The sequence below is a fragment of the Mauremys reevesii genome, linkage group 13, assembly GCF_016161935.1.
Source record: "Mauremys reevesii isolate NIE-2019 linkage group 13, ASM1616193v1, whole genome shotgun sequence".
NCBI lineage: Eukaryota > Metazoa > Chordata > Testudines > Geoemydidae > Mauremys > Mauremys reevesii.
This window is the reverse complement of record NC_052635.1, coordinates 41,051,344-41,066,922: the sequence shown is the minus strand read 5'-3', so window position 1 is coordinate 41,066,922 and position 15,579 is coordinate 41,051,344. Positions and strand designations below refer to the sequence as shown.

The following is a 15,579-nucleotide window of genomic DNA, read 5'->3' as shown; positions in this document are numbered from 1 at the left end:
GCTGCGATTGGCCGAACCTGTGGATGCGGCTGGTAAACAAACCAGCCCAGCCCACCCCACCAGGGGACTTACCCTGGCGGGCTGCGTGCCAAAGATTGCCGATCCCTGTTCTATAATGTGTATCAGGTTTTCTTAAGAAGTGACTCAGGCCCAATCCTACAAACATGCACATGCTTAACTTTAAGCACATAAGCAGCCTCACTGACTTCAGTGGGACTAATTACATGCAAAAAGTTAAGCAAATGCTTAAGTGCCTTTTTGGACTGGGGCCACAGAATATATTTACACATTAGTGATGAGTAGCACAATAATTTTACTTCTGCCACAAAAGTTACATTGATCGGTTTACTTAATTTTCCTCACTGTGGGATGCTGCATGGAATAAGAAATATAAGGAAAGATTATAATTAATTATGTGGGCAAATTAAATTATTTAGACATCACACTACTAGATTACAGGTGCACAGTGAGTTGGATTTGCACCTGCAAGTCACTGCTGGCTCAAAAAATATGAGTGCAAATTTGAATGATGCAAATAGTGCCTAAAAATAGGTTACCATTTTAAAATCTGGGCCTTAATGCTGGGTGGATACTGACTTTGACTGTGATGCTGTATTCTTTATGCACCCAAAATGCCCTCTGACCTCAATGACGTTTGACATATTTGAGAGAAATTTGGAAAAAATGTTTAGCACAAACCTTAACAATGAGCTAATTTTTCAAAATATTTAGCCCATTTTCCTTCAAAAAATTTCAGAGTGAGAAAATTTTCAACCAACTCTAACCCTAATCCTGGTAACTATAGTGATCAGCCTTAGGACTTGACATGGTCATGAGACATGGTGCCTTTACTCAAAAGCACCACCACTATTGTAGCATCAGTACTTTGCCGATCACTACTGGGATACATTTGCAAGAGCACTAACTTTTGCAAGTGATGAATAAGGGAACAGCATCATAGTATGGCTCTTGGAGGCACTTCCAGTATGTTTTAGTATAAAGTAGGTGCCGTTGACATTACCACTAGTAAACCATTCATAAAGTACAATATTTCCAAGAGGGTCCCTTCTACTTTAACACCACAGAATCTTTCCCTCAACCACTGATAAGAGGCAGCATTAAATAAAGAAAATATTCAGAAATGTGTGTCTTTAGAATAGGCCTATCAGATGCTAGCTATGGGGAAGTCTATAGTTCTTTTTTTTTCTTTAATTTTTAATTGGTTTGCAGTTCCCAAGTGGGGTTCCTCTGAGGAGCAGGTATTTGGATCCGTTTACATAATTGGCATGTGAGTGTGGGGACAGATTATGAAGGAACGGTCAAATAATTTGTGCTCTGCTGAGTTCACACAGTGGAACGCGTCTGAACTAAAGACAGACTTGAGAATTAACACGAATCCCAAAGCTCTGTGTATACTGAAATAATTAGTGTCAGCTCGGCAAGGCAGTACCAGCCTTTTTAGTCTTTGCTGGCAGGTGACTAGACAGTGACTGGCTTCCTTGTTGCCCTGATGATGTTTTCCTACACTAGAATACATTGTCAACATGTCTCTGAATTTGGTATGCAGAATTTCAAAAAGGGCCTCACAACAACAATCTTATTTATAAAAACCCAACAACTCTTTTTCATCTTCATTTGTTGATGTGTTCTAACGGCCTTAATTTCTCTTGTGTTGTTTAAATAAGTTGAACATGTTTTTCTGCTGTTTCAAAAACTGTGAGACAAATGTTGTAACAAAGTCTGGTGAGAATGAATGCCAGACCTGTTCATTCTTCTGACTGAAATATCCAAGAATTTCTCAGGAATAGCAACAACGATCAATTATAAACACCAGCAATATATCGTGTTCTTTTGAACGTGCAAGGATCTAATGCCCAACTCAAATGTGGAATGTAAATATGGAAGCTTAATTATACTAATTGCTAATCCAGCTCACAATTTAATTTTTTCGCTGTGAAACAGTTTTCGTTTAGCTAACCCCTTGGGCTCAGAGATATATGATCTATCTATCTAGATACTTACACGGGCCTCATTGCTATGGCATCTGAGCACCTCACGATCAGTAGTGTATTTATCCTCACAACATCCATGTGAGACACTGTTACTCCCATTTTACACATGGAGAACGAAGGGACAGAGACTCTTGCCTGATGTCATGTGGGGAGTCTGTACCAGAGGAGGAGCTTGAACACAGCTAATGACCTAACCACTGGACCATCCTTCCTTTCTACTCTCTTAATACTGAGAGTTCCATTTGAATCTCCCCATCACCTCATTTTCTTTCAGGGCATATTCTGAGCCTGGCTCTCTGTTCTACCTGAGATGTGTTTGTCGCAGGAAGGGGGGAAGGTGTGATGGTGGTTGCAATGTGGCTATTTGTACTATCAGCCAACCCCCAGCAAAATTTATGCTACTCTACTCCAGGACCTGCTGGAAGGCAACAGCATTCCACCCATATTCCCTCCCCTTGCTACATTCCCTGGAGCAGGATAAAGGGCCAGAATGGAATGCAGATTTGGGCCCTCCTGTCTTTTATTTATGTAGGGCCAAATTATGCTGAGGGCAGAGGAAGCTGCACAGCTATAAACACAGGGAGAGACACTGCCTCAGGAGCTGCCTCTTCAGCGTGCTGTCCTCTCCTACAACCAACCAGCTCTGTGGTTCAGCATGGCTGGGATGTGTGAGGGGCATCACTCCACTTTATCGTCCTTTATGGAGTGATGTATGCCTTGTGCAATCCCTGTGTTCCCCCAAAAGCAGGGACTATGCATGTCCCTAACCTTTGTGCTTGGGGTGAATATAGGCAGATGGTCACCTTGTGCTCTCCCTACCCCCATGCAATTGAATAAGGGACAGGCACAATGTGCCACTTACTTTGGGGCCTACATTTGCAATAGTATCATTTTTTCTCCTGCTGATTCTCTACACACTTAGTGGATACAAACTCAGCGTGACATTTGCCCTTTGCAGATCATTACTCTGTAATCGCTGGATCTATTTTAGCTGTTTCTAGGGTCCCTAGCGGGTTGGCATGAGTGGGATACCCCATGGTGTATTTCAGACAGATGTAGGGGAATTCCTTGTATCATGACCACGTGAGGAATGAAAACAAAGTCCGCTGGACTATATTTACACTGCACCTCATTCTGCAACAGGAGGGAAAACACATGCCAAACCAGGAATCTAATTCTACTTTCTGCCAGTGGTTTCTACGTGTAGTTAGTACAAAGGTAACCGGGGAGATTTATTAAGAACTGCTCCTGAAAGGACATTAAAGTTAGCAATGTTATCTGTATTATTTAGCTAGTATGTTCTTTTGGGCAGAGACCATCTTTTTGTTCTGTGTTTGGACGAAGGGGTCCTGGCCCACGACTGGGGCTCCTAGGAGCTACTGCACTACAAATAATCATACAGGTAATTTTTTGTTAATAAAGTAACATTTCTTCCCATGAAAAGCCAAATACCAAAAAAATCACGTGTTCAGTATTCACTGTGCGCTCCCATTATTTTAAAATGGAGCCATGGTTCCCCTTCTCTTCTAGGCCTTGATCAGGGAGGGCCAGAATCCCACATCCTTACGCTGAGTAGCCCCCTAACTTTTCAAGCAGTCCTAGTAAAGTCAGTGTGTTTGTGTAGCAAAGTTGCCAACCCAGCCCACCCCCTTGTGTTCCCATGTAGCGCTGCAGCAACTTTTGCCTCAGTTTCCCCCACGGTGCTTTGTCCGACCTCAGTTGTAGGAGCGGCCTGGCCCTCCAACCAGACCACTTTACAGTGTCCAGCCCCTTGTGGGGCATCGGAGCCGGTTACTAAAGTCCATTCAAAACTATGGAAACAACCAAACCCTCAGCCCAGCCACCTCTTCCTCACAGACACACCTCAAACGCTGTAGTCTTTCCATGCCTCATCACAGGTTCCTGTGCCTGAAACATCCCCACTACCCAGGGGCTGGCATACTCCTCCCCTTTCTAAGCAGGTCAGGCAGGTGCCGCTCATCAGGGTTCCTGCCTCCACTCAGACCCAGTTCATTCTGGGAGTAGCCTCTCTGCTCTTCTCCCCTTTCTGAAGTTCAGCCTTCTTCCAGGCCGCTCCTAGAAAATAAGAACTCCTCACTTCCAACTGGGCTCACCCAGCTCTTTATGGAAAGCCCCCAGCACTGCCTCACCTGAGTCTGATAACTAAGTTGAGCCACTTGATCTCCAGCAGATGTGTGTACATGTGTGGGTGAGGGAGATCGATGATCCATTACAGGCTAAACCCTTAAAGGGCCAGCCAGCCTGTGACAGTGCATAAAGGTGGCAGAACCTGGCCCTACATTTGTAACAAGGAGAAATGTCCTCTACATTCTGTGTTTTCCTTGCAGCATATTTACTGTTAATAGGTTTATAAATTATCCCACAATATTTTCACTTTTAAAATATACTGTTACTTGTTACTTGATCCAATGCCCATTGAAGTCAACCTGTGTCCTTCGATTGACGTCAATGGATACTGGGTGAAATCCTATGTGCTAACAGGGTGCTCAGAACTGAATGAGATACAGAAGGCAATGTCCCTGCTTTCAATCTTTAATATTAGACAAACTCCCTTTGTTCCCAGGACAATCCATGTGTCAGTGCCTGGTCTCACTGAAGTCCATAACTGGAGCTTTGTTATTGACTTCAATGGGAGTAAGCCTGGGACCCATGTTTCCTGGTTCATTCTTACCATGAACTTAAATGAGTGTGGGCTGTATAGCCTTGTCTACACTAGATGTTCTTCTGAATACTGGTATTTAATGCTCGTGTAGACGAGACTCTAGGTGACTTCCAGAGTTTAAAACTAATTTGTCTACTCTACGGACCTTACAGTGGCACAGCTGTACAGCTGCAGCTGCGCCTCTGTAAGGTCTCCTGTGTGGCCACTCTATGCCGGTGGGAGAGAGCTCTCCTGCTGGCATAATTAAACCACCCCTAACGAGTGGCGGTAGCTATGTCAGCAGCAGAGCGTCTCCTACTGACATAGCGCTGTCCTCACCGGCGCTTTTGTCAGTGAAAGTTTTGTTGGTCAGAGCAGGTGTGTTTTTTCACACCCCTGCCTGGCAAAACTTTTACTGACAAATGTGCTAATGTAGACAAAGTCTAAGCAAGTTTAAATGATGATGCTTAAAACACCAGAGGTTCCTTGGAGCTCTGGCTTTACTTGGCTTCTGCCTGTTTATCTCCTACTTCAAGAACTCAGAGATACTTCATTTCCATTTTGCATTGGCTGCAAAGGCCAGGAGAACCCTGTGTTTAAATGCTTGCTATTGTTAGTTTGTGGCTTGTCAAACTTTAATGGGTGGCCTGTTGTGCTAAGCTCAACTCCCATTTACAAAATAGACCTAAGAAGGAAATAACTCACATAAGATGAATGTCTCTAAGGATTCCAATAACCACAATTACCATCTCAGATACCAAAGAGAAAGCTGCGCCACAATCTTTTCACTAGTCCACAAATAAAATCAGTGTGTGTGAAGTAACACCAGCTTTCGCCTTCCGCTACACTTAGCAGTAACCAGTCCAGCCAGCTGGCACCTCTCCCCTTCCAGCCAACCTGTCTTTGATATCTGTCAGCCTCTGGCTACAGAGACATCTGGAAGTTATTATCCAGCAGAGCGTATCACAATCCCATTTACATAATATAATATAATATATTTTGTGTTCCTGCTTAGCTGAACATTTTGGATCGCACTAACATTTGGGTAAATAAGCCGCCATTCTCTGCATATAAATAATATTGTGTCTTTAGGTGTATTCTTTAAAGATTATTAATTTTATAGCGATCAGCCCTGGAAATGAAACATTTCCCATTCAATGCTGAAATATATTACTCTTGCTTCGTGAATAAACAATAACCACAGTGGGAGGAAAGGGAAAAGTGTTTTCATTTCCAAAATATCAATATTATTTATGACTTGCTTGTGTTTTTCTGATTTGTTAGTCTTATTATTTTCATTGCCTCTTTATAGCTTTGGGTCAGACACATTTCAGAAGATAAATAATCTGTTTTTTTGTTTTGTTTTTATTGTCAGACCCAATATTTTACTGAGGTTAGATTTTTTTTAAATAAATGACAAGTCTCTAGAGAACAATCTTCAATCCCCTCCTCCAACATATCTCTCTTCTTCCTGCACACCAATACACATTTTGAAAGGTGGCACCATTTCCTGCCTCCCAGCATATTTATTTAAAAGTATTTATTCTGAAGCATTTTAGCTGGTTTCCATGGTAGCTATGGGAATGACAGCAGAAAATGCTATTTACCAAACCACAAAATAAAACAATGAAAATATATCTAAGTTCTTTAACAAAGAGAACACGAGAATGGTGCTGAATAAACATTTGCATGAATTCTGTTCTGAGGAGACAACAGTTTGCTGACATCAGTGATGGTAACAGAGGGAGAATAAGGCCCTTTTCTCCAAAATACACCTTTTTTCTACTTTTGATCTCTTAGCAGTGAGAGTGATTTCATTTTGTGTTTTCACGCAGCATAATGAAAGGTTTTCAGAACAAAAGGAGAATTTATTTTAGGGTAATTGATTCTTTTGTATTTAGGTCATTGCTGAATTCGCCAAAGTTGAAGGCAGGGAGGAAAATGTGGTAGACGGATGACCCTTTTTATGTTAGATCTCCTTTTACTGCAGTCAGTTTAGTTTAAGCTGTTGTGTTGGAACTGTGCAGGTGACAGGGCCGGCTCAAGGCACCAGCAAAGGAAGCAGGTGCTTGGACGGCCAATGGAAAGGGGCGGCACATCCGGGTCTTCGGTGGCAATTCAGCGGCAAGTCCTTCGGTCCCTCTCAGAGCGAAGGACCCACCGCCAAATTGCCGCCGAAGAATGAAGCGACGCAGTAGAGCTGCCGCCAAACTGCCACCGATCACGGCTTTATCTCCCCCACACACACACACTTCGTCGCTTGGGGCAGCAAAAAAGCTGGAGCCGGCCCTGGCAGGTGAGGAATCCATAACCTGTTTTTCTCTGTTGTTTTCCTATTGGAAGTCTATTATGGCTACTTATCAGCCATATTTACAAATAGTTGTAAGCTCTGTGGTGAATTTAATCAAAGATAGCTTCACGTCACGTCCCATTAGCATCAAAGCATAAATTGCTATTCATGAATGATTTGTGTCAAAGTGCTCTGAAAACTGGCATTTTAGCAGCAAGATGTTCCAATGTGCACAGTACTTCAGCAGGGGCATTAAATTAATGTGTTTGCAGAGAAGCCACTAATTGACAATAAGACGTGATTTTGGCAGTGTATTTCCACTTTAAAGATAATGAACAGTGTTCGGATACAGAGAAGATCCCCCTCTGCTCCTAAAACTATATTAATAATTTCTGGTGCAAACAGGAATAGGGGGAACCAATCCAGCCCGGATATTTCTAATGCCAAATCAAGCTGTTTGATCACGGCTATTTACAAAGGCAAACAGTGGAATCTGAGTATTTGTGACCTTTATCAAATCTGGCTACACACAGTCAAGAATGTTATGTTTGGTTAGGAACTCATTAAACAAAATTACCTCTCAGTTTATGGAAACCGTACAATTACAGTATAAAACATTTTAAATTAAATCAGCTAGTTAGGCAAAAATTCATTACTTTCTTTTTTTATCAGTTAACAGTGTGGCTGTATAGAACAGATCACATTAGAGTCAATTAGTAAGAAAAACTGTCAGATTTGGCAAGCCACACAGACTTCCAGAATACATCAGCTGACAGACAAGAAAAAGTTTGAGCGAGATTCTAATGGAGCCATCTTCCCTTAAAGGAGGAGATTGTGCCCTGCAAAATGCGCACACATGTATTATGCATGCCAAATCCATCACTGGCATGAGGAAACTGGTGATCTTATGTGACCAAACTGTGCAACCGGCTGTATGCACGTGCTGTTTGTGCTGTGCATGAAAAATGCCGTGTGCATGCAAATGTAGAATTCTGCAGTCCCAACAAGTGTGTGAGCATATTATGCATCTGGTGGGTTGGGCAGGCTCTTGAAAATTTGGTTCCCTCTAACTAATAATTCAAATACAATCATTTTTGTGGAGAACTACAAAAGCTTCTTAACACTGTAAACCAGTTCAGGAAAGAAAAGAAAGCAGGATATCAGATACATCTGAAAGCACAAGAGAATTTTTAGGGAGGCAGAATGCCCCTCAGCCAGTCCATGATTCAAACCGGCCCCCATCCAATGGCAGGAGTGGGCAGGACAAGTTTCACTACCTTGCTGCCATGTGAGTTAGCCCGTCCCCTGTGCATGGGGGAAGAGACTGGTCTGGGAAGGAGGGAAAGAGAATGAAGCAGCATTTCCCCCATGTTCCATATACACAATCTGCGGCCCAGCAGGAGGGGGAGGGGAAAATATGCAGCACGTATAGCGCTACCCCTGCTTCTCCTGCTTGGGATCTTCCCCCTGTACTCTCCCCCGCTCCACACAGAGAAGAGAGAAAGGTGTATTTCGTTGCCCCCAGACTCATCAAAGGCACACCCTGGCTGGCGATGGCGTAAACAAGCCTTATTCTGAACAAGTCTCTTTTTTCTTGTTGAGGTATTTCAATCTTTTATATATGTGATCCCAGGGGTGGAAAACATGTTCGACAGTTAGCAAGGGTAAAACTCCACAGGTGATAACGGAAGGGCTGTAACTTGGGAAAACAGCCTTAACAGTCAATTGGCACTGATTCCACAAGATTTTCATGTTCATGGTGTGTAGCAGCTGATTCTACATCTGGTTCCTGAAAGAACGCCAAAATGAGATGGGATGTAGCACAACGTAGGCAGGGCTTACGTGAGTATTGATTTTTTAGACACAGATATCTCTACTTTTTTGCTTGTGCTGGTGGATATGTATGTATTTGCGAGGTTTTACTTGCACAATTTCCATTGACTTCACAAAATCCCTCTTCAGTTATGAGAATTGGGGAGGACAGGGCAGGAAGACAGTAGGATTTACAAAGAGAATAACTGAAGTAAAAACAGATCTCTCCTTGGATAAGTTACTGACAGCAACAAGGGTTGCCATAACACCTCTTGTATCCCCAACCCCTTCTGCTGTGAACTCTCTTCTCTGTTTCTGTGATATCAATATTAATGTATAGAGTGATAATTACAGAAAAAATAAATACAGTAATGAAGAGAAAACAGTCTACTGATTTAATGTGTTTCAGCACATATGTATAAGGGGGAAAAAAGTTCAGTTTGCCCTTTATAGGCCAAATCCTCAGCTAGTGAAAATCAACACAGGTCCACTGACTTCAAGGGATTCAAAGAAGTGGGTGGAGAGGATTGGTGTGATAGACTGTGATTAGGATCTCAGTAACTGCACTTTGTATAGACTGGAAGGGGAGGTGTGGAAGGCTAGGAAGTAGATGGATACAGAATCATCCATAGTCTTTAGGAAGATTTCATGGTGTGCACATGAAACATGGGGTATTCTGAAGACTGACATCTTCAGCTCTATCACTGTTTACAAGCATATAGTTTTCGTCCTTTGCATTTGGTTAATTGATTATGCATTTGATAGAAAAACACAGTACATGTTCTTAGCAAAGCCAACAATGCATAGCTAATTCCAGATAAGTAAAGCCAGCAAGCTGACTTTGTTTTCTTCTAGAATATTATCCCACTCAAGTTTATCTTTTCATAAATGCTGACGTGAGCTATAAGGGCCTAATATTAGTTCCATAAACAACAATTTCTTGTTTGCAAACTATACCCACAGGTCCCATTGACACTTTCAATTGCAACAACAGCCAGTCAGATGAGAACAGTGTGAAAAACTTTATCTTAAGTATTTACTGTTATGCTAGAATATCGCTCTGTTTTCTCTGGGGTAATTCAGCACTCCAGTGGGAAATATGTGACCTCATTTGCATTTTCTAATTGAATTGCTATCAGGTTTCCTGCAAGACTGAACAAAAAAAAGTTCCTACAGTTACTAACACCACTTGTACTCACCAGAAAAAAGTTTACCTTCAAGTAGTTGCTAGGAGAAAAAAAAATCTCTCTGACTCATAACATGGGTTTTATACTTACCCTGACTTTTATCATAATCTAATGAAACTTAGATTCTGTAGTTAAAATCCTTGTATTACAGTGGTGAACACTGAAAATTTGTCAGGCCAGCTATGCCTAGGATAAATAGCTGTTACCTCATGTTTATGCAGCATTCCTTATTGATCCTTCAAGAATGAGGTTACGTTATCTCTAAGGTAATTAGCAAATTTTATGGGTGTAAAACAAAAGAGAGGAAACAGAGCCATAGTGTACGCGTTGCTCAGCTTTAAAAATGTCAGTTTTCAGCAAGAGTAACCATGCTGCTGTTACTGAGATACCTGGGTAATAACAAAATCTCTAATTCTCCAGGGAACAGCTTGCAGGTAGACTGCTGCAGCAGCACAGCGCCCTTGTGAATTCAATGGCAGAGCAGCAGTCTACCAGCACGCTACCCATTGTGAAGGCTTCTCAAATACCATGCTGTTTCTGTCTAAGCTCCATCTATTGCCTCTGTTTCACAATATCTGAGAGCCTCCCAATCTTGAATGAATGCATCCTGACAACACTACAGAGAGGTAGGGCCATGCAATTATCTCTATTTTAAGTGACTTGCCCAAGACCCCACACCCCGAGAGTGCATGGCAGAGCAGGGATCTAATCCTATGTCTCCTCAGTTCCAGACTAGTGCCCTAACCACTGGATCAGCCTTCTTCTCTGTAAGGGTTGCACTGTAGTAAGCATTAGGACAAGCTAACTTTTGACTGGTGCCCACTCCAGGTAGGCCAATAATTTCCTTAGGGAATTTTAATTCATTGATAATTCTGAACCAAATTTTGTTTCCCCCTTCAATGAATAGGCAGGTGGGTGGGGTGGGGGTAGGGGTGAGGGTGGGAAGGGGCGGAGAAGCAGAGGAATATGACACTTCTCTTTTGCCCAGTATACCTCTGCAAGAGTCAGCAATAGTTGGTCTGCAATCCCCAAGGAGCAGGAGGAATTACTGGTGAGTGCTAACCAGCCCCAAAGGGGATGTCTGTGGTAGGGATAAATGGCAGCAAACTCTGACAGCAGAGGGCTGGGTGAGAGACTTAATGCCAGCAATTTTTAATGATCCAGGAGCTACAGATCACCTACACAAAATCGCTCACAGATTTACAAAGTAAAATGGATGATTCTGATTGTCTGCACCAGTGTTTCTCAACAATTGGTCCGTTGATCCGCGTCGGTCCCTAAAATCTCCCTGACACAATTTAGGATGGCAGCGAGCTGGTCCCTAGTTTCAAAGAGGTTGAGAAACACTCGTCTATACTGCAACACAGATCACACGTAATGGTTTGTTGCTCTCAGGAAACATTATTGATATTTATTTGAAGTCTTGCAGGTGAATCAGAAAAGTCCCTAAAACAGTTTTTGTAAAAGCATTTTTGCTTGAGTCGTATTATATCTTATAAAAATACATTTCAAATCTTTTACCGTAAAAGCCATGAAATGCTCTATATTAGGGTCGTGGCCTGAAACTGGATAGTGTTGGTTTTAAGCGCCACATTGTTATCTTTGAAAATAATCTCATGATGTTGTTCCTTTCTTTGGTAAACAAAGTCTTATTTTGCTTGCAAAAAGCATAAGGGTTTAAATAAAACACAAGTCAGATGCCTGCGATGTGGCACAATAAAACTGTCTATGACCTTGTCATTAGTCTTGTTTTCCACAATTTTTCAGCCTCAAACTATACACTAATAAGGCTTTTAGAAAGGAACGATATGAATTTTAAAAAGCTGTGGCTCATTCTATCTTGAACCACAGTTCAGTTTATATTAACATTAGAGGAATTTCCAGTCAAATATTTTACTAAAGCAGAAATGTGCATTCTCTGGGTTTTTCCAGAGTGAGAAGAAACTGTAGTACAGAGGTTGCATTACTTTGTTCCCCAATATTTAAATCTACTGTTAAAGAGAAATGGGCTTTCTTTTGCAGAGCTTTGTGATTAATAGATTTTTTTTCAATTCATTGGCAACTCTGAATTTTTTTAAATCGCTTTTAAGCTCAAACACAAAATGAAATTTTTTCAGAATTTTTAGCGAATCAAAAAGTAAAACAAAATTTGTGCATCTCCAAAATGAAACATTTTGATTTGATTTCAAGAGTTTTATATATTTTTGTTTGGATTTTCTAAAATAAAATTAAAAGACATTTTTGAAAGAAAAAGTCATTTTGAACCAAAACATTTAAAATGTATTATTAGGAAAAATGTCAAAATGAAAGAGTTTGATTTCTTAGGATTATTTTTTTTTCCAACTGAAACAATTCAGTGAAACCAACAAAAATTCATGGAACATTGAGGTGTATTGCATTTTTCTCTGAAAAATGTTGCCTAGCTGGATTCTTTTGATATAATGTACAGGGCTTAATTATGTCTTGTACAAGACAGAGCAATGCTGCAGAAGATGGAGGAGGCGGTATATGTACATGGCTCAAAGCCTTGTAAAAGTTTCTGAGGTGAAAACATTGGGTGGCTACAGAAAACAGCTCCATCTAAGTGCTTTCTACCATGTCTCCCAGCAGGTGAAAACTGTCCCAAAAAGGATGGGAAGGAAGCAGGATTATGACCACCCAGCAGGGCCAACTCCAGGCACCAGGGCAGCAAGCAGGTGCTTGGGGTGGCCAACGGAGAGGGGCGGCAAGTCCGGCTCTTCAGCGGCAATTCGGTGGCGGGTCCCTCAGTCCCTCTCGGAGCGAAGGACTGGCCGCCGAATTGCCACCGAAGAATGAAGCGGCAGCGGTAGAGCTGCCGCTGAAGTGCCGCTAATTGCAGCTTTTTTTTTTTCCGCCGCTTGGGTGTGGCCTCCCTGAGCTGCCCCTTTGGTGGGCTGGCGCTGTACCACTGTTGTCTACACTATGAGGTAGGGTTGTGAGTCCCTTGCTCATGTACACTTACTCGTGCTAGCTCTCATCGAGTTAGCGCACGTGTAAATAGCAGTGTCGCCGCGGTAGCATTGTTAATGGCAGTGTAGACTCAGCTGAGCCATGCTTGAAACCGGTAGGTAGGTACTCAAAACGGCTCAGCCATGCCTCTGCTCCTGTGGCTACATTGCTAGTTATACTCACAGTAGTCACAGAGTCTGCGTACACAAGCAGGAGAAATCACCCCCCTCTCTCATAGTGTAGACATAGCCTAAATTCCATGACGTAGCCCTCAGACTGCAGGGCAGGGAGTGTTCCTTCTTTTTTAGTCACCATGCACATCTATGATGTTAAATATATAATAATTAATACACTTGAGATGCGATGTCTCATGAAATTTCCCCTATGTAATGGTGGTTTTTCTAAGGCTTTGGAACTGGCTTGGGTTGTTTAACTCCAGGGAGAAAGGACATTGATGCTCAGCAGACTGAATGCCTGCCACAAAGGTGCCATGTTGTGCCTGGTTGCCCTTTTGGCCACTGAGGGCACTAGAGAGTGTTGCTTATGAGCCAGAAACAATGCTCCAGCCCTTGCTGTCTTCGAAGAAAACAAGCTAAAATCTCCTCTTTTGATCCTCACTGTGGGAGCACGCTGCATTTCCATGGGGCTTTAGAGACAGACAGACATTGTTCGTTGCAAGAAATTTATTATTATAAAATCACTGTAGAAAACTTCATGGGTCAAATTCCCCTCTCAGCTGCACCAGCGGAAACAGAGTCAGTGGTGTTATTCCAGATTTACATCACTGCAACAGAGCAAAATGTGACCCTGGGTGTTTTGAGAAAAGGTTGCAGTTAAGTTCTGGAAGGCAGTCGGTCACAGGGTCTTATTGCTATTCATTCATTCGAGGGCTTTATTTCCAGTGGAGGGACAATATTAACTGTAAACAGCAAAGAAATTCTAATAGGAAAAATTCTATAGACTAAAAAGCTTCACTATATACCAGTATATCAGAACCAGGTGATCACTCAAGACTATAAAAGTATGAACTGAGAAGTTTATTCTCCTCTCTAGTAACATTAAGTGAAAGCACATATGTCAGCAGGAGAATATACTGCTAAAGAATTGTTCACAAGATGTTGGCCATGGCTTGTGGCACTTCCTATTTGAAAACCTGCCCTTTAAATACAGTTGTACAATACATGTAGTTCACATCCATATTATGTGCAACTTCTTTGAGAAATAGGCATATTTAATCCTGCCTTAGTGCATGGAGATGGCCTAGATGACCTCTTGAGGTCCGTTCCAGCTCTACATTTCTATGATTCTATGAAACACCACAAGAGGCAATTTTAATCAAGGAAAGACAGCCTTAAAGGCCTTTACCTTGTGTCCATTGTGCTGTGTTTTCTCCCCAACCAGTAATCTGACCATTGTCTCCCATCTCTCTAGGGTCTGGCGGTCCCATGCAGTTACCATAAACACTGTCTGCTTCAAGGGGATTTGCACCTGGCGGGCAGCATATATGGTCCCATCTGTCCTCACTTTGAAGTCCAAGTTGTTGGTTTCGAACCAAATTCCGTTCTTCCCAGGACAGTCACTAAATTTCACTAGAATAGGAGGCAAGAGACAGAGAACATGCATATCAGATAAAAAAAAGCAATCAAACACAAGTTTCAGACATTTAATTTTCAGCCGCATGCTCTATATCTTTAATAACCATCAAGGAAATGATTTAACTGTTTCTTTGACCTTTCAGGAATGCTCTTGTGCTTTATCTCCATCCCCAGGGAAGAAGCTGTGGGCCATTTTTAAAGTATTTGATACAGTTTCATTCGATCTAAAACACAGCTGTTCCCCATTTCTACAAGTGGATTTCTCCCTTGTCACCATTATCTTTTACATTCAACTAGAGTCTATTACCTCACTGTGGGTATTCTTTAGACAAAATGTAGTTTTTTTGCCCAACCCTTGAACAATTTACCTATGAGACAGATATGTATAGATGCTCAACTAAAATTTAGACACCTGTAACAATTCCATGATCAGAATAATAAAAATATTTTTTACACAAAGAAAAATTTTATATGTATCCCTCTGCTGGAGTCGGATACACAGATAGAACTGTAATCTCTCACTGATCTGACTGTTCGGCATATTACAGTCAAGTGAAAGAGTTGGAACTCTGAAACAAGCTACAAACTGCAATGTACAGTCTCTCTCTATCTATATATATATATAGATAAAATCAGATCAAAGTTCTCTTACTGATAAATCTTTGTGTATTTTTAAGTAGAATTAATTTAAAGATGAGATTGAGAAGCACTTTTTATGCATGCCATGCTGAATATCACAAACGTTAGGTTAAAAACAAAACAAATCATCCCATATTAATTAAGCAACACAATTGACAGATTAGATAAGTTTTGAACCAGCAAAGCACAGTATTTTTGACTGCTCCAAGAAGCCACCAGAAAAAAACATACACGCTATCAAAAGAAACACATTACAGCAGTGAAAACATTTCATGTGTTTGCAAATGGATATACAGCTATCTGTCTTAGGTACTTATATGGCTGCCATCACTGTCCTATGTGAGCACCTTGCAATCTTTTATGTATCTATCCTCCTAATACCATCCAAGAGGTCGGACAGTGCTATTATAAC

General features: G+C 41.6%; 1 protein-coding gene across 20 annotated transcripts in view; it reads right to left on the bottom strand.

Annotated features, from left to right (window-relative positions):
- The window catches only part of CDH4 (cadherin 4), an 823,907-nt gene that overhangs the window by 217,769 nt on the left and 590,559 nt on the right, over positions 1 to 15,579 (bottom strand). For all 20 annotated transcript variants that reach the window (XM_039498098.1, XM_039498099.1, XM_039498101.1 and 17 more), the window contains one exon: positions 14,299 to 14,522. In XM_039498098.1, the coding sequence (XP_039354032.1) occupies positions 14,299 to 14,522 (224 nt within the window). The remainder of the gene's footprint in view (positions 1 to 14,298; positions 14,523 to 15,579) is intronic.